Source organism: Felis catus, chromosome D2, assembly GCF_018350175.1.
Source record: "Felis catus isolate Fca126 chromosome D2, F.catus_Fca126_mat1.0, whole genome shotgun sequence".
Lineage (NCBI taxonomy): Eukaryota > Metazoa > Chordata > Mammalia > Carnivora > Felidae > Felis > Felis catus.
The window spans coordinates 78,709,664-78,729,943 of record NC_058378.1 but is presented as its reverse complement, the minus strand read 5'-3'; the positions used below and the strand labels follow the sequence as shown (position 1 = coordinate 78,729,943).

The window sequence follows — 20,280 nt, the reverse complement described above, 5'->3', positions numbered from 1 at the left end:
TTTTTAGTAATTTTCCTGTATGTAAACTGTTAATTAAAGGGGGGGGGGGTTATGGCTACATTGGTTTGAATTTGTAGAGTGCCTTACCCATGAGAAGATCTGTCACATGAGTTAAAAACAGCTCCATGTATCCACATCTTGTCTTCTTCCTTCTCTGCCTTATTGACGAAGACTCCTGTCCCCACCAGCCCTACCCTAAGGGTTCTGGCACATAAATGAGGAAGCCTGCTGCCGATACTCAATTGTCCACTTCACATCTGACAAGCCACCAACTGAAGTAGTTTCTGTTATGACAAATGGATCTTTAGAATGGACTTTTTTTTTTTTTTAAACAAGTCTGGCAATTCACACCACTGGCCTAGAAAATATCCAGTAATGCAAAATGGTTTTATTTTGCAAACTCAACCAAAATCGGATATTTGATTGTAAGTTCAAAAGTTTTAATGCTTTGAAAAATATTTCTGGACAATATTATCTTTCTCATGATGAAAAAAAGCAATAGCGTCTGATACATTGGTGGTTTCTGGAAAGCACAGGTACTTTTTGTTTCCTTGTCTTAGGTCTTCCAAAAACTCTGCTTTGAGCTTGTTGAGTTCTTCTGCTAGAAGCTTCAAGTTGAAAGGAAGCACTCGTTCCTCTAAAATAAAAAGACATTCTCAAATTATTTGTATAAACTAAATCAGGCCAGGCTGTCTAACAACATAGGAAATTAATTTGAATACTTCTGACAAACTGATAAGATTTTATTAATCACAGTTGAGTTGGTGTACTATGTAGACAAAAGGTCACACTGACGTGATAACAAATCTTTTAAATAACTTGGTATGAGATGCATGAGCAGAAAAGATAAGCCTGAAGGGGATTTTTTTGTTGTTGACAAGATGGTTGGTTTAGAATGTTCTTGAGCTAACAGGTAGTAAGGCAAAAAAAGCAGGAATAGGAAATGACAGTGTGGTTGAAACTGTTGTAAATAGTCTCTAGAGCAGATGTCCAACATGGAACTTCCTACAATGATGGAAATGTCCTGGATCTGCCCTCTTCAATACAGCAGCCACTAGCCACGTGGGTAATGTGACTGAGGAACTAGATTTTTATATTAAACAGCTTTATTGAAATAAATTTGCATACTATATACCCTTTATTAATTTAGACTCCAATTCGGGGGGCACCTGGGTGGCTCAGTCGGTTGAATGTCTGACTCCTGGTCTCAGCTCAGGTCATGATCTTGAGGTTCAGGAGACAGAGTCCCACGTTGGGTTCTGTGCCTCTAGATTTCTCCCTTCTGGATCTCTCACATGACTGAACTCAAGCAACATGTGGACTTCTGTGATGGCTTCTTTCACTTAGTCTAACATTTTCAAGGCTCATCCTGGCTCCGATGAATAATGCTGACGCAAACATTTGTGTTCACATTTTTATATGAACATACGTTTTCACTTCTCTTTCCTGGCAGTGCAATTGCTGGGTCCCGTGGTGACTACACTTACTTGCTGCAGGAAGTGCTCGGTGGTTTGCCAAAGCAGCTGCACTGCTTCCCATTCCCACCAGCAGCGGACGAGGGTTCGGATTTCCCCACGTGCTCACCGCCTCTTGGACTTTCTGATTCTGGCTGGCCTAGTGAGTGGGTGCAGTGGCTGCTCATGGTTTTGGTTTGCATCTCCCTGATGACTAATGATGTCAAGTGTGTCTTCTTGTGGTTGTGGGCCACTTGTGTATCTTCCCTGGGGAAATGTCTATTCAGATCCTTTGCCCATTTTTAAAACCGGGTTATCTTTATTATTGAGTGGTAAAAGTCCTTTATCTGTTTTGGATGCAAGTCCCTTATGAGATAGATGATTTGCGAGGATTTTCTCCTGATCTGTGGGTTGTCTTTTCATTTTCTTGGTAGGAGAAATGAATTTCTAATTTCATTTAAGCATAGATCTAGATGCTATGACCACCTCCCTCACCAAAAAAAAAAAAAAAAAAAAAAGTTTTTTTTTAATGGGTGGGAAATAAATCAAGAGTGATTTGAGTGTAATCCTGTCTCCTCCCCTTCTCTTCATTTTATACAGAAGACAAGGCAGGCAAATGATTGAGCCCCAGCTCCTGCAACTATTTGCAACTATTTTTGTTTTTATTCTAATTATGCTGCTGTTTCTGTTCCAGGCCCGTGTTTTTCAAACTCTGGATTATAACCTACAAGTGAGATGCAGGTTGCAAGCTGTGTTTATCTAAAACGGAATCAAAAAGATCATAGAAGAGCTCACCAAACGTGAGGGTTCTGTGAAACTTGTTGCTATGCACGTGTGTGTTTGTGTACTGAGCTACAGTCTCGGGTACAAGATAAAATCTGCTTCTGGATCGTGGTTAAAAAAAAAAGTATGAAACACACCATATGGTTAGTGTATTGTTTCTTTTTCCAAGAAACTGTTGTAAAGGTGTTAATAATAGATGCCGATGATGCAGGGAGTGTAACAGAAAACATAAACTAGAGTCAGACTTGACTCTGAACCCAGGTTGTCCACGTATCTAGTAGCTGTTCAGCCTTGGGTAAGTTACTTGATCCTCTCAGAACCTTCATTTCCCCATTTATAAAATTACACCTACCTCATGAGGCTGTCAAGACTGGAAACAGTATGTATAAGGCCCTTAGCATGTAAAAGCTAAAGAAACGGTAGGCTATTTTTAAGTCAGATTTTAAATATAGTGTAGAGTTCAATATTTAAAAGCGAAAGGAGTAATTTTTTTTTAATATTTATTTTGAGACACAGAGAACGAGAGAGGGGAAGGACAGAGAGGGAAAGAGAATCCCAAGCAGGCTTTGCACCGTCATCACAGAGCCTGACACGCGTCTTGATCCCATGAATCAAGAGATCGTGACCCAAGCCAAAATCAAGAGTTGGACGCTTAACCAACCAAGCCACCCAGGCACCCCTAAAGGAGTTCTTTTATAAAACGACCACACATGCCATCTAAGTTCAGACTGACAATCCACTGAGCTTGCTGACTGGACATGTGGCCCCTGACCACCTCTCCCCATTCCTTATTTCACCCGATTCAGTGGCCTCTTTTCTGCTCTAAGACCTACCAAATAACTTCACCTCGGGGTTTCTGCACCTGTGTCCACTGCGTGGAATGATCTATCTCCAGATATCTGCATGCTGACTCTTTCCGTTATTCATATCTCTGCTTAAATATCACCTCTGAGAAGCCATCCTGATTACCCTTTAAAAGAAGCTCTCCTGGGTGCCTGGGTGGCTCAGTCGGTTGAGCATCTGACTTCAGCTCAGGTCATGATCTCGCGGTTTGTGAGTTCAAGCCCCGCGTTGGGCTCTGTGCTGACAGCTCAGAGCCTGGAGCCTGCTTCGGATTCTGTGTCTCCCTCTCTCCCCCCCTCCCCAGCTCATGCTCTGTCTCTCTCTGTCTCAAAAATAAAACAAAAAAAACATTAAAAAACAGTTTTTAAAAGAAGCTCTCCCATCACCCTCCACTGCCTTACCCTACTTTATTTTCCTTCAGGGCACCAGCAGAGACTCATGTATTTATCTGTCTGTCTCCTCAAAGTAATGTTCTGCTCCCTGCTGACACCCCAGTATCTAGAATAAAGCCTAGTACAGAGTAGCCACTCAATAAAAATGTATTGGATGGATGAATACCCTGTTCTGGGGGTAGAATTTTTAGTTTTCTATAATCCAGTTGCATGGTGAAACTAAAAACGATGTCAACGTTGTGACGGAAAGCTAACCAACTACCCAAGGGAACAAGAACAGCAGGAGAGTTGTATCAACTAAACCCCACACGACTGCTCAACATACCTTTTGCTTCCTTCATCGTCTGAGAGACAATCCTTCGGAGCATCTGATCGGCTTGATGAAGAAGGTTGGTTGAACAAATGATTCTGTCTGCTTCCTACGCAACACAGACATCGTTACTGGAAGTTAGGTAGTTTTATAAAAGAGGTGGCTAAACTGTGATGTGTTTCTGATGAGACTACAAGGAAAGTTACGGTGGCTTTTCTGTTCCAGCTGTCCCTCCCGAGATCCCATCTAGATGACGGGGGCTGACAATCTGTCCAATAATGGGCTCTCCATCTACAGCGTTTGTCACTATGTGCGGTGCAAGTGCTCCTGTCCTTGTCCGTCTCAAGCTACCAGCACCAACATATGTTAACAGGCTCTAATATTTCGGAAAATGTGACAGTCGGCTTTGACCAGCTGCTGCACGTGGCCACCAGGATGCCACTGCAGCCAGTTGTCATGAGTAGAGTGCTGCTGAGATGCCAAGGCGGTGACAAAGGCATTTTTCACATTTTACTCCTATTCTTTTTTACATTCAGCTCAGAAAGACCTTCCTTCAAACAGTTGTACCTTGCCATTTATACCACATCTATACTGGAAGATTTACCTTTTGTTCCACATTGTCCTCAATATATTTTACTGGATTTTCCAAAGCAGTAAGCAATAAATCGGTCAACTTCAGGCTAGAAGAGAAGGTGAGATAAAATGAATCCTTCTATCAAACATCTTTTTTAAAAAGAACCTGTGTTTATGAATACTGAATTGAATTCTAGAGGAATAAACATGCTATAATCCAAAGGATCCTAAGCCAAAGGGGTAAAAAATGAAAAGATTTGGAAGCTACCTTCTACTTACAAAATCCAAATGGAGAAGCTGAAAACAAATTATAAGGCAAAAGAATCCCCTTATTTAAAAAAATACTAATTTTCTAAGACTCATTTCAATAAGCTTTGAAAAGAAATTCTCTCTTTTCCCTCATTAAGTGCTACTAAAACTCTACCTTATTTCCTCAAGAAGGGACTTCTTTCTGGCTTCTTATTTACTGGATGGGGATTAGCAAAGTTCCTCACTGGTCAAGGGGCCATGGAGGGTTCAGGTAGAATCCATTCATTTACTACTATGTATGTGAAACTATGTGCTATAAGTTGGGGGTACAGCAAGATCCCTACACTTTCTAAGTCCAGCAGTGGTTACATCATCTCCATTAGGAGACAGATAATTAAATCAGCAAAAATGTATAATTTCAGACAGTGACAAGTGGATAAGTAAAAACAAAGTGAATTTTAAAAATTAGCCATTTAAAAACTGCTGGTCCCCTGTGGACAACAGTTAGGCAGGAGCTAAGAAAATGAGGGCAAAATAGCTCTAGAACTGTGCTGTCTGAGAAAATAGCCACTAGCCACATGAGGCTATTTAAGTTTACAGTAATTAAAATAAAATTTAAAATTCAGGCCGCCAGATGCACCGGCTATATTTCAAGTGCTCAAGAGTCACATGTGGCCAGCAGCTACTACACTGGACAGTACAAATGTAGTACATTTCCATCATCTGTGAAAATTCCATTAGAAATGTGCGGCTGTAGAACTCTCAAGACATATATCACAAACGAAAGCATTAGCACCGCAGCCCACAGGCATCACATAGACGCGGTGGTGTAACTGCAGGGGGGTCTGAGGCAAAATTAGGACTCCAGACCACTTCCACTCTCTTTCTTTCTGTGAGAAAATTACTGGGCAACCTATTTAGACTGTGCTACTGTGGCAAGAGTTTCAAAGATGTGTCCAACTCTGCATCCCCTCCTCTGATCTCTGGGAGAACAGTCTTTTTTTTTTTTTTTTTAAGTTTATGAATCTTGAGAGAGACAGAGAGAGAGACAGAGAGAGAGAGAGAATCTCAAGCAGGCTCTGCACTGTCAGCACAGAGCCCGATGTTGGGGCTGGAACTCCCAAGCTGTGAGATCCTGAAACCAAGGGTCAGATGCTTAACCAGACTGAGCCACCCAGGCACCCCTGGGAGAACATAGTCTTAACAAGAGCACATGTGCGCCAGCAAACTTGGGTTCACATCTGAGCTACCACGAGCTCGGGGACTCTGGGCAAACTAACTTTCTCACTCAGTTGCCTCTTCTCTAGAGAGGAGAGAGAGCAATCTCCATGCTTGTGTAAAGGTTAACCGAGTGGACCTGGGTAAAGCCAAGGGCACAGTGCTCCCTCAGGGAGGCACCCAGCTAAGGTCAGCTTTGCGTAAGATACCTGGCTTCAGAAGAACATTCTGAACTCTCAATTGTGAGGCTGTTGTGTTCCCAAGCATTTTTCTCGGGGTTGGGCTTTTCCAGCTTTCTTCCCATCAGGTGGATGGTCTCGGCAGGCAGCGCCTGGGGTCTCTGGCCATTCCTCTGTAAACAGGTCTCCAGAGAACAATCTAAAAAAAGCTGGCAAAAGCCTAATGAATCTGAAAGCAATGTGAAACCATGAAATCAGTGGTGCACTATTTTTTCCAAAATGCAAAATAAACAAATCAGGCAAATTATCCCAGCTGTGGCAGGAAAATACTGAACATCTAGCTTTGAAAATTAAGTAAATCTATACTAACTTCCTGATCCAATTCAATTCTCACTAAAAGCAGTCGTGATTTTGATATGCAAACAAGTGTCTGTGTGTAAGAAAAAAAAATGTTTTAATTACATTTCCGAGCCAGTTGGTAGACTTCGTATCTCATACTTTGATAATAAAAGTTGTCATCTAAAATCAAAAACAAAGGTCTAGAAATAGCAGTCTTCGTTAAGAGATAGCAAGACCGGGCCTCCGGTGCAGCAGAAGATATCAGATCTTGATCCTTTAAGCAGGTTATAAAATCCTCCCACATGGCTTCAGTCCTGTTGGGTGGGGTAGACATCTGACACCCGTTAATGACAGCCAACAAGAAGTGTTCTAGGTACTTCAACAGTTCCTGTCGAAGCAACTTCCATTGGGATGGCTACAAAAGAGGGAAAAATCACAATTTATATTGGGCTTTGGTCAATAGGGTGCTCCCGCTTATCGCCTTCCACCCCACGTGAACATCTCAGCTCACAGAGCCAAACCATGTGGAATTCTCTGAGCACAACTTGTTTCATCTTGCCTCCTATGTCTTCCGATATCCTGTTTCCTCTGCCCAGAAACTCCTACTCCCTGAGGATAGTCCTCTGAAGTCTCCGCAGACACATCCACGCAGGAGGCAGCTCAGACCCTCCCTTGCCTACATGACATCCTGCTTTGCACAGACGGGGTCTCCACCCTAACGGGGCTTACACTATTTAGGCATTTGTTTGCACATCTCTAACTCTCTGCTCAATCAATAGTCCATGGTCTAACTGGCCTCCAGCAGACGGTCAGGCACGTAAGAGGTGCTCCAGTACAGAAAATGACTGAATGAGTAAATAAATTGAAGAATGAAAAGCTGTTACCATCCAAGAGAAATGAGCCAAAATCAATATCCTGACAAAATAAAATTGGCTTAGACAAAGCAACGCTGGTTTGTCCTTGAGATGAGAAAAGTTGTGGACAGAAAAGATCTGCCGAAAGGCGCCTGGGTCAGGGTGAAAAGCCTTGAGGCTCACAACAGAGTCGGAATGGGATGGGGAAAGCTAGACTGAACGGAAGAGAATAAGTAACTTGAAAACACAGGTAATCTTGTGCCACTCAAGGACTGTGGAGAGCAGGTCCAGTCTGGAGAGAAAACATAGGAACAGGAGATAAGGGTCCCTCTCCTGCCTGTCCATGCCTTACCACATCACTGACATTACAGCACATACAACAAATACATCAGCTAAACCTACGGAGAAGGAAAACACGATCACTTCCTAAAAGGTGAGATTTCCTACTCATGGTGACTAGTTGAATCCCACAGTCTCCGTCTACAGGGAGGAGTGGAAAAACTAACAATAAAAGTGAGGAAATGGCCCAGTAAATACAACCATACATCTCACCAACTTTCAGCTTTCACTCAAGTGGCGAAAATACTATCATCCAACTAAATCTAGTGCTACCAGGGACTTGATACTGTAGTCATCTCACAATTAGAACAAGAACGGGACAGAATACATACAGTTGCCAGCCACCGAACGTACTATAATTTTACATATATAGAGAGTGGAATCACATCATATTCGTATTTCATTTAGATGCCTCCACCTACACACAGGTAATGAACGACAAATCTATCTCAATTTTTCAGAATCTGTCGAAGAGTATTTAGTCTAGGGGGAGAACGAGATGGGAGATATGAATCCACTCTTCCCCAGAGGTCGCACTTTTCTTGTGCTTCTCCAAGGGGATGCATCTCGCTGCACAGAGTGTGATTTGAAGGCTTCAAGAGAATCTATAAGTACCTCTATGTAAGTAGGTGCCTAAACACAAGCCCATTACTTCATCTGGCGGTCACCTGAGAAACAGCCGTCTTTTCCTAATGCTGGCAGAGGCAGATGTACCCGGAAATGAGTGAAGAGAGAGCTTCAGACACCAGCCCCTTCATCTGTACAGCTTTCTATTGTCATGGGAGGGAACCTAGTAATTTTGTTATTCATAATTTTGTATCCTTTATCTTAAAAAAAAAAAAAAAAAAAAGTCCCAACTGTGTAAACTTGAAGACCCACAAGGATTCACCGGTGGCTGGACGTTAAACTGGCTGTGGTTTTTAAGAGATTCTGTCCCTCTCCTAAGTACGATCTTCCTAAAGGGCTTTTCAAAAGCATACTTGTCTACGGGGATGGGGGTGGGGGATGGGGGGGGCGGGAGGCTACCATCCTGCCCGCCGACAAAACCTAACGCCGTCTTAAGACTCACTGTATGCAATACACAATCCGTACAGGCCCCAAATATAAATCTGCGACGAATCCTTCTAAGACGGAGTCGACACATTCTACGTTAAACCAACTCCACTTCTCTCGAACTCCTGTCTCCCCCGCTCCGTCAGGGCCGCACCTCCCACACAAGGGACAATCCAGCATTTAGGTGGAGCCCCTCTATGTCCTTCTGCGACCACAGGCTAGGCCCCGCCCCCTCCGTACTGACCAACGGCCGCGCGCTCGCCTCCTCGAGGACCGCGTCCGGCATGACGTCATCATAGGCGACCACGCCGACGGCCCAGCCCCGCTCCTGCCGTAACCGGGGGCTTAGGGCCCGCGCGAAGGTCGATTTTCCTGCCGCGGGCAGGCCGCAGAGGAGGCAGAGGCCTAGCTTCCGCGGCCCCTCGCCATGCACTCCTCTGGCGTCCTCGGCGGTCTTCATGCTGTCGCGGGAGACGGGAGGCGGCTGGGGACGTCGTCTCCGGAACCGGCCGCCCAGCGCGCACGCGCAGTCTCCCACAGCCCTGCCGCGCCGCGCCGCCTGGGGCCGGGAGGGGGCACCCGGCGGGTCTTCCAATCCTGGCCCCGTGCGCGGCCCGCCTGTTTGCGAGTCCTCTGGGCTCGGCAGGCCGCGGTGATGCGTTTCCTATCCTCCGGCCATTTCCCAAAGGGTCAGAGAGGTGGCCTCAGTGTTCAGTTAGATTTGTCCTCCCCGCTGGAAACTTGCAGGCCACTAGGAAGTGCGCCTCGGTCTTGCTACGACCAAGTACCCGGCCCTGGAAGATCCCCGAAGAAGCTTTGGGCGTCTCTCTCTAGCGGTCTTTGAAAGGTCAAGTGCTGGAGGTCAGCATAGCAGGCGAAGCTGACAGTTCCACGGCCGCGCTCCACTGCCCCTCCTAAATGTGACAGGTGGCAGGGAAAAATAAATAGTTACTGTGCCCTGAGTTACAGCAAGTGTGAGGAAGTGGAGGCCGGATAGAACATCCCTAGACCTCAGTTCCAATGCTTTCATGCAGAGGACAGTAGGTATTTTAGTCTTCAAATACTAAGCTGTGGAGAGGTATAAGACAAACTCCTTGTGTGCAGATGTAGTGTAGAGAAGTTGAATTCGGATTCTAACTTACACCTTATTTTAAAGGGGATTACTTCTCAGTCGTAAAGTGGTATGTTCAAAATGTGAACAAGTGAGGTTAGAATCCACATACAGGGGCAAAATACAATCGGTAACCCAATGTTAAATCTGGTATAAATTGACACGGCACGTGTATGTACATTTTTTTTCTGTTGAAGCTGAGCCACGAATTAAACATACTCTTAATTTCATGACATTCTGCCATTGGTCCAGTGCAAGAATGAGGAAGGAATATTATGACAGTGGGGCAGCAAGCCCAAGGTCCCCAACCGAAAGGCAGTATGGCAGTGGTTTCTGAGTTGCAGACTGCCCCGAACTCAAATATATGGTGTCAGCAATGAAGATACAGAACTTTGAGCAGAAATTTAGAAGTTCATTTATTCAGCCTAAGCAGGTAGCTGCTTGGAACTTAAAAAGTCTTGCTTAGTGACATTGGGTGTCTCTGCCCTTTAGTGCCCTCCCCTTGAACCTCCTTTCCCCTTGCCTCCCGTGTCAGTTGATTTAAGGATGAAGCTAAGGGGCGCCTGGGTGGCTCAGTCCTTTATGCGTCTGACTTCAGCTCAGATCATGATCTGACAGCTTGTGAGTTCAAGCCCTGCATCAGGGTCTGTGCTGACAGCTCAGAACCTGGAGCCTGCTTCCGATTCTGTGTCTCCCCCTTTCTCTTCCCTTTCCACACTCACATGCTCTCAAAAGTAAAAACATTAAAAACAAAACAAAAAACATAAAAAAAAAAAAAAAGGATAAAGCTGAGTATGCTAAGAACTTAGGGGAGGGAAAGGACCCAAACTTTCATTGCTCTGTTGGATTCTAGTACCCATAATCAGACTGATCTATTTTTGGTGTCATTGCAGTAATCACAGTGACCAAAAAGCAAGCCCATCCTCGAGAGACATTTGTGGCCCTTTTGACTCATATACAAACACATAATCTGAAGGGGCACAGGTCACTCTTGCTTAGGATTTGTTCAAATTGACTTAAATCGCTCTTAAGTTGATTGCCACACGGGCATTGTCACTAAGTGCACCCCAATTCTCATCCTTCTGTCTGTTCTGATCCTCTCAGAAGCAAGGGGGTGGGTCAGTAACCCTTCCTGCTGGAGCAGTTACTCTGCTCTGAACTTGTAGTGAGGCTGCTTGACAGACCTAACCTTGCTAGTTCTGTTCTCTCAGTTCTGCCCCTCAGAGCCGCAGGCACTCCCCGACTCTTGCCTGGCCAAGGTCTCCTGACTACCACGTGGGGGGTGCCCAGCTCCGGATTCCGGTTTTTGCCTCGGCTAAGTCTTCCACGTTGGAGGCTGTTCATTCTTCTCACGAGCGCTTCCAGTTCGCTTTGCTTCAGCTGCCCGTTGCAAACATGTTAATTTGTCCTGAAGGGGAAGCTGTATTTGCCTGAGAGCAAGTGAACACAAAACAGTGTGTGACAGCTCTGGGGTTAAGTTTCCTGATTGTGAGTGAAGGGCTCAAAAGGACACTTCCAAAATCAGAGATTCCACCTTTTTTTTTTTTTTTTTTTACATTTTTATTTATTTTTGAGACAGAGACAGAGCATGAACAGGGGAGGGGCAGAGAGAGAGGGAGACACAGAACCTGAAACACGCTCCAGGCTCTGAGCGGTCAGCACAGAGCCCGATGCGGGGCTCGAGCTCACGGACTGCGAGATCATGACCCGGGCCGAAGTCGGACGCCCAACTGACTGAGCCACCCAGACGCCCCGAGATTCCACCTTCTGACATCCCCAGTATCTTCAGAAGCAGGTTTTCTCCTCCGGTCACTAACGCTGTTTTCTGCCAACTCAGCACTCAAGTTCTTCAGCTGCTAACAAATTGCTAACAATCTAGCTTGCCAAAGCCCAGATTTCCTCAGTCACAGCAATAGTAATATAAAACCTCACTCCTCACCTCTTTTGCTCATTTTTCTTTACTAATTCCCAGAGCTAAGCCTTCTGGAACCCCTACAGATTTTTTACAATCTTTACCTTAACCCAAACATGGCATTGTTCACAACCTCTCCAATTTCTCACTTCTCCTTGCTGAGAAGATTAAGACAAGCGAGTCCGTGGCCTGGTAGACATTTAGTAAGTGCTTGTCCCGTTAGCTGCCATCTCCTCATGGGCCTGTGAAAACGAACTTCCCTTTCTTTGCTCTCCCGTGAGGTATTTGTTCATACCCGTTCCAAAAACTCCTGTAAATTTCAGGCTGGCACAAAACTTTGTAAGCTTACTGGCTCCTCTCCGACACTATCAATGTCGTTTTCAGTTGAATCATCTTCAAGTCACCAATCTTACCTCTTCATTGAGCTTTTAAAAATCCTAACAAAGGTATCTCAAAATGTGAGCCAGATACCGAAATGTTACCAGATCTTGAAGTAATTTTACAATATGTAGTGTTTTTCTGATTTCTCAAAGACTGCTCTGCCCCTGGTAGTGTGAGAGAGTCAGTCATTCTACTGTGCTGACAGTGGGTACTCCGTGCCAGAAAAATCATTAATCTCAACCCTAAGAACCAGCCAAGTGTCCGAGGAAAAATCACAGGTACGAGAAACAGTTCTGCTAAGATAATGGAGGATGTGGATGTTGTCAACCTCTAGTTCATAGGAGCAGTGATGCTACACATTTCAATTTCTTGGTTTCTTAAACTTTCTAAACAACTCTTTTGGAAGAAAACAATTCCTAGAGATTTCTAATGGGCTTTCTTACTGTTTCCTTCCTACCATTGTTCTGTGCTTAAAATAGTTACAAAGATGTTTAAAACAAACTCAACAGTCTAGTGAGCCATGTATTTTAACACTGAAAGTTATTCACTCAATGTTCACTTGGTACTTGTGTATCAGATACTGTGTTAAATATTAGATATCTGCACATAAATAAAGACCTCCCCTGCTGTTAAAAAAAAAAGCTAATATTTGAGGAAAGTGAGAAAAGTAAAATGTCCACAGCACGTAGAGATAAATATAACTACCAATTAAGAAAATGTACCTTGGCTGTTCATATGTATTGTATACAAAAATACAGCTATCAAAGGTAAAAATCCTACAAGGATTTTATAGTTTCCCTTTATCCTGAAGTCCAATATTATAACTTATCCCTGTGTGGGGGGGAACATTAATAAACATACTTCAAAATTCTGTAATTATGCATAAAGATGGGTAATTTTTTAGGAAGCACACAATATTCAAAGTGGGTTGTGAGCATATTACGTAGAATATTTGATGGGTTACTTCTTCAGAAAGCACAAGTGTCACAAAAACACAACAAAAAGTCACAAAATACATCCTACAACTCATTTAGCTCATATGCTACTTTCCTGCATTATGAACTTATCAAAAGAAGAGTTGGTTCACCCAGATCTTAAAATTCTAGGTGAACAACCTCAGTCACTGCCGAGTTCCCAAGAATGCAGGATAAGACAATCCCATGAAATGGGTCCATTACGAAAGTTCATTTTAAGCCAGGTATTCTGAAGCTGGAGTGGATTTTTCCATAGATACCATGTTACTCATGCTGGTTACCTTTTCAATCTAGTCTTTTTACTGAATTTATTCACATTAGTGTATACGGCTGTAGATACAAGCAGAACAAGTTGTTAATTTTTTTAAGTTACAAAAGTAAAACATGCAAACAAAACCTCTTTGCAGTTTTCAGTAATTTAAGGGTATAAAGGGGTCCTAAATCAAAGTGTCTAAGAATCTGTTGTAAGGCACACACAGCAACAAGACACAGTTATGTGACTCCTACCTACCTCACCCCTAACACCTCTATTTGTATTTTCAAATATTTTCCCCTAACTTTATTTTAAAATTACTCTCTTTACTAAGACTCTAGGATAGTGATGTGTGGGTAGAGGTAGGGAAGCAAGAATATCATTTAACAGTAGCGTGGGGTTCTTTTTAGAAACCATACACACTATCTCCTAATAAAACTACTATTTTCCCCATTTAGAATTTAAATGCTGTCACTAATGGAAGAATGTCCAATTCTTTTTTTTTTTTAAATATTTTATTTATTTTTAAGACAGAGAGAGACAGAGCATGAGTGGGGATGGGGCAGAGAGAGAGGGAGACACAGAATCTGAAGTAGGCTCCAGGCTCTGAGCTGTCAGCACACAGCCCGACGCGGGGCTTGAACTCACGAACTGTGAGATCATGACCTGAGCTGAAGTTGGACGCTCAACCGACTGAGCCACCCAGGCGCCCCTGTCCAATTCTTGACATACACTGATGACCACAACTGTGTTGTAGTCCCCAAGACAATCCTCGGGCTCAATGATTTGTTAGGACTCAGAAAAGCTGTTGTACCCATGGTTACGAATCTAACATGGCTGTGAGATATAACCATGTCTTGTTCCTGTGTGTGCCTTATAACAGATTCTTAAACATGAAAGGATGCAGATTAAAACTAGTAAAGCAAAGGCACATAGGGTAGAATCCAGGTGAGACCAGGTGCAAGCTTCCAGTTGTCTTCTCCCAGTGGAGTTGTAACAACAGCACTTAATTCTCCCAGCAATGATGTGCGACATCATGTGCAGGGTGTTGCCAACCAAGAAAGCTCCTCCGAGTCTTGGTGTCTAAGGTTTTTATTGGGGGTCAGTCAGGTAGGCATGTAGCACCCATGTGCTGACGTTAGTTACTCAGTCTTCAGCCCTTTCAAGGGTCAAACTGATAGAATGTGGCCCCTCACCATAAATCCAATTGTTAGCGTAACCTCAAGATGGTGGGGTCCAAGGTCCCTAGTTAAAAGACAATTTTATGAAGCAGGATATGCCAACAGCTTAGAGGGTATTTCCAGGAGCTGGGTAAGAGCCAGGTCTTTTTTGGAATGTGCACGTTTTGAACAAGTTAACCCTTTTACTGGACAAAGCAACTTTAGTATAAGAAGATGTTACATAGTCAACATCATGGATGTGAGCACAGATTCAGCTCTAGATCAAGAGCTTCCCCATCATTTCCACATTTCCTCACAAAGGTTGAAGTCAGGCTGTATTAAAAACTTTATAGAGTACAGCAATGTTGCTAACCAGAAGAGAGGTTATAAATGAGATGGGGTGGGAAATACCTATAAACAAGAATTGGGGGGAAAGGACAGGGAAGTCATTGTTTCTTTCCCAACTCCTTCCTTAATTACAGGCCCATATGGAGGCAGGGTGAGAGGAAGGCAATTCCTGGCAATTGTGGGACCTTGCAAGAGCCAGAAATGGAAGGAGGCACAATCCAAGTGGTACTTGTTGGGAAGGAAGAGAAGTTCCTATAACCACCTTCATGGGGAGTATACTCCTGGCTAAAAGGCAGGACATATACAGTAAGAAGTAACTCTACTTAAAATTAAGATGGTCAACATTTAAACTGTTGTATTACTAAATGAATGAGTTCAGGAAAATTAATACTCCAACTCACTTTTTTTTTCTAAAATGTACCTTTCAGTATGCATTGGCTTATATTCTGAAAACAGACTGGAAAAATGCTCCTAAAGAGCACATTGAGTTCTTACATTTTAATAAGCTGTAATAAACTTTAAAATAGGTGAGTTAAAAATTGCATAGTTCATCCTAGTGATATTGGTGGGAATTGTATTGTACTGACATACATTTTATGATTTATTTCAAAGGGGCAAACAGGGAAAAAAGTTAGTTGCAATTCATGACAAAAGTAATTTTTCATAGTAAGATTGAGATCAGTTCTGAACAACCACCACATTGGCTTTGAAGAAAAAAGCATATGACTGAATTTACTCGTTTTGCCTTTTTCGGTGTCTTAGTTCGTGATAAAGCTGTCACCCAACCTTTGCCAATTTGTCGATTCCATACAACAAACATGTGCTCAACACCTCTAGAAGGCATAAAATAATTGCTAATCTTGACAAGCCTACAGATAGTAGAGAACACAACTATGTAAACTGATAAAGTCTGAAACTGCAGAATTATCGTATCTAACAAAGACTCTTTGCTTGATCACTCAGGATCCTGAAATCTACTCCTAGGCTCATCTGTGCACTTCCTTGTAAAATCTAGTTATAGTAAGAGATCTGCTGCCAAGTCAGTTTAGCAAGAGTCCCCCATCCTCCAGATCTGATCACCCTTGATATTTAATCAGGTTCCTCATCTTCCACCATCCCCCAAGTGCTGACCATCCTGGCCTCTCATTGGCAAATGTTCTATTAGGCTGGTTTTAGCCAGAATTCCCCAGACCCCTGATGTTTCCTCTTCATAATTTTCCATTACAGACTCCCCACCCTGCTCCTTGCCTATAAATTCCCACTTGTCCATGATATATTCAGAATTGAGCCTGGTTTGGAGCACCTCGGTGGCTCAGTCGGTTGAGCACCCAACTCTTGGTTTTGGCTCAGGTCATGATTTCACAGTTCGTGAGTTTGAGCTATGTGTCAGGCTCTGTGCTGACAGTGCGAAGGCTGCTTGGGATTCTCTCTCCCTCTTTCTACCCATCCCTCATTCTCTCTCAAAATGAATAAACTTAAAAAGAGAGAGAGAGAATTGAGCCTGGTTGTATATAGAGGTCTATCTCCTATTGCAATAGTTCTAAATAAAATCTGTTTTTTACCATCCAGCTGTGGTTTTTCTTCACATACTTAAAAGGGGTAAGCACACTACAGAGAAATTAGTTTAATTCCATAGCAAAGTGGATATCTGCTTGGTTTTGAATGATAAATAGGACATTCCCTACTACTCAAAGAAAGGGGATTCTAGATAGAGGGAAAAGTATGTGCAAAAGGAGGAGGCAGTATGTGGAAAGAGGCAGGCAGGAGTCACAGTACCAAGGGCTTTTTATGCCATGCTAAGCAGAAAAGGTGATGGTGACATCAAGCATCAGAAGGGACAGAGGGCAGTGTAGAGGATGAAATGGAGGGTATGAGAATGATGGCTAGGGGTGCCTAGCTGGGTCAGTCAGTAGAGCATGCAACCCTTGATCATGAGGTCACGAGTTCAAGTCCCACATTGGGCATAGAGCTCACTTAAAAAAAAGAGAGAGGGGGTGCCTGGGTGGCTCAGTTGGTTGAGTGCTTAACTTTGGCTCAGGTTATGATCTCGAGATTCATGAGGTCAAGCCCCAAGTTGAGTTCACCACTATCAGTGGTGGAGCCCACTTCCGATACTCTGTACCCGCCCCCCCCGCCCCTCCCCTGCTTGTGCTCTCTCAAAAATATATAAAACATTTAAAAAAGACAGAGAAGGCTAATGACAGTAAAGAAACTCCTGGAATTGTTCAGATGAAAGCTAGTGCTTGAAAATAAGAAGCAGAGATGAAGAAAGATGAGAAAGATTTCCTTTAAGAAAATCAAGACCTGGTGATTTATTTTCTATTTCAAGCTTTTATTTAAATTGTAGCTAGTTAACATATATGGTAAAATTAGTTTCAGGTGTAGAATTTGGTGATTCATCACTCACATATAACACTTGTGCTCCTCACAAGTGTCCTCTGTAATACTCAGCTCCCTCCATCAACCCTGTTTGTTCTCTATAGTTAAGGGTCTCATGGTTTGCTTTTCTTTTTTCCCCTTCCCCTATGTTCATCTGTTTTGTTTCTTAAATTCCATATATGAGTGGAATCGTATGGTATTTGTCTTTCTCTGACTTATTTCACTTAGCATAATACACTCTAGCTCCATCCACTGTCACAAATGTTAAGATTTCATTCTTTTTGATGGTTAATATCCCATTATATATATATATATATATATATATATATACACACACATATATATACACACACATATATGTATATGTATATGTGTGTGTGTGTGTGTACGCGCCACACATCTCTATCCATTCATCAGTTGATGGACATTGGACATTTGGGCTCTTTCCATACTTTGGCTATTCTTGATAATGCTGCCATAAACACTAGGGAGCATGTACCTCTTTGAATCAGTATTTTTATGTCCTTTTGGTAAATACGTAGTAATGCAATTGCTGGGTCATAGGGTAGTTATATTTTTACTTTTTTGAGGAACTTCCATACTGTTTTCCAGAGTGGCTCCACCAGTTTGCATTTCAACCAACAGTGTAAGAGGATTTCTCTTTCTCCACATCCTTGCCAACATCTGTTTTTTTCCTGTGTTAATTTTAGCCATTCTGACAGGTATGAGGTGGTATCTCATTGTGGTTTTGATCTGTATTTCCCTGATGATGAGTGATGCTGAGCATCTTTTCATGTGTCTGTTAGCCATCTGGATGTCTTCTTTGGAAAAGTATCTATTCATGTCTTCTCATTTATTTTTAATATTTATTTTGAGAAGGAGAGAAAGCACCCACATGCTTGCTGGAGTGCAGGAAGAGCAGAGAGAGAGAGACAGAGAGAGACAGAGAGACAGAATCCCAAGCAGGTTCTGTGCTGTCAGCGCAGAGTCCCACACAGGGCTTGATCTCAGGAACTCGAAACCATGACCTGAGCTGAGATCAAGAGTCAGGTGCTTAACCGAGCCACCCAGGTGCCCCCTTCTGCCCATTTCTTAACTGGATTATTTATTTTGGGGGTGTAGAGTTTCATAAGTTCTTTATAGATTTTGGGTACTAACCCCTTATATGTCATTTGCACAAATCTTCTCACATTCCATAGGTTGCCTTTTAGTTTCGTTGTTTCCTTTGTTATGCAGAAGCTTTTCATCTTGATGAAGTCCCAAAAGTTCACTTTTGCTTTTGTTCCCCTTGCCTCTAGAGATGTGCCTAGTAAGAAGTAGCTATAGCTGAGGTCAAAGAGGTGCTGCCTATTGTTTTCCTCTAGGATTCCGATGGTTTTCTGTCTCACGTCTAGGGTCTTTCATCCATTTTGAATTCATTTTTGTGTATGGTGTAAGAAAACAGTCCATTTTCATTCTTCTGCATGTTGCTGTCCAGTTTTCCCAACACCATTTGCTGAAAAGACTTTTTTCCATTGCATGGATATTCTTTCCTCCTTTGTCAAAGATTAGTTGACTATACAATTATGGGTCCATTTCTGGGTTTTCTATTCTGTTCCATTTGATCTGCGTCTGTTTTTGTGACAGTACTTTACTGTCTGGATGACTACAGCTTTGTAACAAGACCTGGTGATTTCCTGAATGTATAGGAGTCTTTAGGTTTTGGCTCCTGGTCATTCAGCCTCTTTAAGGAAGTCAAAATCCAGTAGATAACATTCATTTCACTCCTTAAATTCAAGATTGGGATTTTTGAAGAAAAGCGTATTTTCCTTTGGACTGCCCAAAATGTTGGGGCGCCTGGGTGGCGCAGTCGGTTAAGCGTCCGACTTCGGCCAGGTCATGATCTTGCGGTCCGTGAGTTCGAGCCCCGCGTCAGGCTCTGGGCTGATGGCTCGGAGACTGGAGCCTGTTTCCGATTCTGTGTCTCCCTCTCTCTCTGCCCCTCCCCCGTTCATGCTCTGTCTTTCTCTGTCCCAAAAATAAATAAAAAACGTTGAAAAAAAAATTCAAAATGTTAACACGAGGGAAAGTTAATGTATGACCACAGGAAACAAGATATTTAGAATCAAAACACTGATGTAGACCACCTAGAATGAATCTGGAATACTGAAAAATCTTTGCAAACCAGTACCTTTACATTTAAGCACTTTTGAACTTGATGCTCCATTTGTCTATGACCTAATTTCCTTTTTGCTTTCAAAAAATGAAAAACTCACCTGCACAAGCCTTTCCAGGAAGAGGATGGGTGGAGGTGGTGGGGAGGCACTAGTTACCTTCCTATCCCATGGGGCAACTAGAAAGTTCCATCAGCTCCTTTTTCCCCGGAATCAAACCTTAAAGGTCCTTCAAGTCCCAGCTCAGATGTCACTCCACCAGCACTGGGGTCCCACTTCTGCTCGGGACAGGTTTCTGCTCACAGCCACCGCCGCCCCTCTGGCCGCTTTCCACGCCTCCCCTCCAGCGCCGAGGCTGGAGGGCGCCAGGTCACCCCGCCGCCGTCCCGCCCTGGCGCCAGCGGCTCACCTCACCGACAGAGCGACGTCCGGATGGCGCCCCGGCTGCACTGCAGCCCGGTGACACCATGCAAACCTCCGCCTGCTAAAGCCAAGCTGCCGGCATCCACGCACCCGCCGCCCGCGGGGACGACGTGCTGGGGGACCGCGGGGGGATCAAAGAAACCCCAACTGCACGGCCCAAATCACCGCCCAGGGTCCGCGGTCGGCGGGAAGGCCACGGCGTCCACCGCAGGCACAGCGAGGCTCGGCAGCAGGGCCTCCAGGTCGCCTGCAGCGACGGCACCACTCCTACCTGACGATGGACTCTCCTCAAAGGACCAACCCTCCCGGGCGGCCAGACAACCGTCGTCCACACCACCTGCTACTTCCTCGGACCAACGTCCAAAAATCCGCCTGCGTTCCCGCCAGTCTCGCCCCGCGCCTGCGCACAGCTCCTTTCGTAGGCCGAGGGGCCGTCGGAGCGCATGCTCTGTCCTTGAGCTCTTCCCGGGCAGGTTTGGAACCACGTTGCTGAGGCTGGCTGGCGCGCGCATGCGCGTGTCCGGTACCTGGTTCTTTCCCCACTGGACAAGGAGCGGCTGGTCTTGGAATTGAAGCCTGCCGAGCCGGAAGGCGCTGTGC

The 20,280-nt window shown here is 44.0% G+C and overlaps 1 protein-coding gene across 5 annotated transcripts; it reads right to left on the bottom strand.

The window, feature by feature from the left end:
- Nucleotides 1-368: 368 nt before the first annotated feature.
- Nucleotides 369-9,069, bottom strand: PSTK (phosphoseryl-tRNA kinase). Of its 5 annotated transcripts, none has more exons than XM_045040785.1 (6): nt 8,741-9,069; nt 6,464-6,755; nt 6,032-6,230; nt 4,387-4,462; nt 3,798-3,891; nt 369-637 (listed from the first exon to the last, which is right to left on the bottom strand). In XM_045040785.1, the coding sequence occupies exons 1-6, from the start codon at nt 9,044-9,046 to the stop codon at nt 441-443; spliced, it is 1,164 nt and encodes a 387-aa protein (XP_044896720.1). In that variant the 5' UTR covers nt 9,047-9,069; the 3' UTR covers nt 369-440. The 5 variants fall into 5 exon arrangements, with proteins under 5 accessions (XP_044896720.1, XP_011285903.1, XP_011285904.1 ...); XM_011287601.3 differs by having other exon boundaries at nt 8,831-9,069; XM_011287602.4 differs by having other exon boundaries at nt 8,603-8,824.
- Nucleotides 9,070-20,280: the final 11,211 nt, after the last annotated feature.